The sequence below is a fragment of the Orycteropus afer genome, unplaced genomic scaffold, assembly GCF_000298275.1.
Source record: "Orycteropus afer afer isolate SDZICR_OR568_19922 unplaced genomic scaffold, OryAfe1.0 scaffold02063, whole genome shotgun sequence".
NCBI classification, from domain to species: Eukaryota; Metazoa; Chordata; class Mammalia; order Tubulidentata; family Orycteropodidae; genus Orycteropus; species Orycteropus afer.
The window spans coordinates 10,811-12,993 of record NW_006923650.1 but is presented as its reverse complement, the minus strand read 5'-3'; the positions used below and the strand labels follow the sequence as shown (position 1 = coordinate 12,993).

Here is a 2,183-nt window from a genome sequence, read left to right as displayed (position 1 = left end):
TTAACAAACTGCCCCTGATATTCTCCATAACAAAGGGAATTTTGCATTAAAACAATTGCAGGAGTGTAAATATTCTAATGCTAATGATCAACATTTATTATTATTGCACTGAATGTTTTACATTTAACTTCACTATAACACTGTGGATTAGGAATTATTATTTATTTTTAATAGTTAACAAGTGTGAAACTTAAAGTTTTAGTAACTTATTAAAGGCCATGCTGCTAAAAGCATGGCAGACTTCATTTCTAAACCCTGTAGTGTCTAATTCTAAAACAACTGCTCTTAACCACTGTCCTATACCTCTCCCAGTGTCCTGCACAGAATAACTTCTGAAATTCTTATCCTTATGGCAAAAAATAGCCATTATTCACAGATACATTCTCTAAAATTGGGCATGCATCAATATTAGTATGAGGTTGTTTAAAAGATAATACCACATTTCCTTATTCTGGTGTTAATTTCCTTAAAAGCATATATATTAAACTACTAATTTACTCACATTACGTGGTTTGAAATTACAAGCAGGATTTCTAGAAAAACTTATTGTTGGAAATGTCCAAGATCATAAATAGCCAAGTAAACAATGGCTCAACAGAAATAGAGATTAATTGAAATATTTAGTCACTTTAAGAGAAAAAGAACAAAGAAATACCCAGTAAGAAAGTAGCTATGAGATTGAATCATTTCCATCATTGTTACCTTAAATGTCTCATGCTGTGTCTCTTCTGTGTCACTCTAATGACAGCATTTTTCACATCTTTGTTCCTAAGACTATAAATGAGTGGATTCAGCATGGGGATCACAATAGTATAAAATACAGAAGCCACTTGGTCCTTTCCCAAGGAGTAGGACTTACTTGGCTTTAAATAAGTGAAAATAATGGTACCATAGAAGATGGAGACTCCCAGGAGGTGGGAGGCACAGGTAGAAAAGGCTTTTTGCTTACCTAAGGTGGAACTGATTTTTAAGATAGTAGAGAGAATGGATGCATAGGACACAGAGATTGTGATAAGAGACACCATTAGGGTGGAGCCAGCAAGAATGAATACTATGATCTCGACATCATGGGTATCGGTGCAGGACAGGACTAAAATTGGGGTTATGTCACAGAAAAAGTGATGGACGACATTGGAGTCACAGAAATGCAATCTGTTCACACAAAGCACATTGACAAAGGAATCAATAAAGCCAATCATGTAGGATCCAGTGATGAAGGAGCGGCAGAGTGTCATTGACATAACAACTGGGTATTGCAGAGGATTGCAAATAGCTACATAGCGATCATAGGCCATTGAGGACAGAAGTAAGCATTCAGTGGCAGCTAAGAAGACGAAAAAGTACATCTGGGTAAAACATCCTCCAAAAGATATATACTTGTTGGAAGTCAGTAAGTTCTCTAAGGTTTTAGGGGTAATGACTGTTGAGTAACTGAGATCAAGGAATGACAGATGACTGAGGAAAAAGTACATGGGGGTGTGAAGCTGGAGATCCAGGCGGATTAGCAGTATCATCCCTGCATTCCCCAGCACAGTCACCAGGTAAATCAGGAGAAAGAGACTGAAGAGTACCAGCCGCATCTCTACAGAGTCTGTCAGTCCCATGAGGATGAAATCTGACACGTTTGTGTTGTTCTTTCTACCCATAGTGTCCAAGTTCTCTAAACTATAGGAGATTATAGTTGATATTTAGCATCAGTTACTTCAAATAGGTTTTTGGTTATATGACTAACATAGGAGTAAAAAAAAAAGGTTTGTGTTTCTAGAAATAGTGTTTTACAAAATATAACTAAACAAAATCTTAATCTTACCATATATAAACAAATTCATGCTTTGACATTGGAATATTACACAATACCACAATACAAATGTAACATATATTGAGTAGTTAGAATGCAGCTTGTAGCGTTTGTAATGGCTTCCTTTGTTAATACATTCCATTCCCATGAACATATTACATCATAGCCGTTTCCGTTCTCCACATTTTTAGATAAGAAAATGGCACAGGAGTCATTTATGCAATGTCAGAGCTGGCAAACATTGGCTCTGTGGTTCTGTCATGTTAGGTTTATTGAGATATGTTTGCTCATGAAAGTTGACTATTTTATTTAATTTCCAGCCTAGGAAAAATTCTAAATGTTTAGTAAGCAAGGAAATAAACATAATTGTAATATATTGTTACTG

At 35.6% G+C, this 2,183-nt stretch overlaps 1 protein-coding gene across 1 annotated transcript; it reads right to left on the bottom strand.

Moving 5' to 3' along the window:
* Positions 1 to 698: 698 nt before the first annotated feature.
* LOC103213419 (olfactory receptor 8H1-like) lies at positions 699 to 1,673 on the bottom strand. The gene has a single exon (XM_007959207.2). The coding sequence runs from the start codon at positions 1,644 to 1,646 to the stop codon at positions 699 to 701; it is 948 nt and encodes a 315-aa protein (XP_007957398.1). The 5' UTR covers positions 1,647 to 1,673.
* Positions 1,674 to 2,183: the final 510 nt, after the last annotated feature.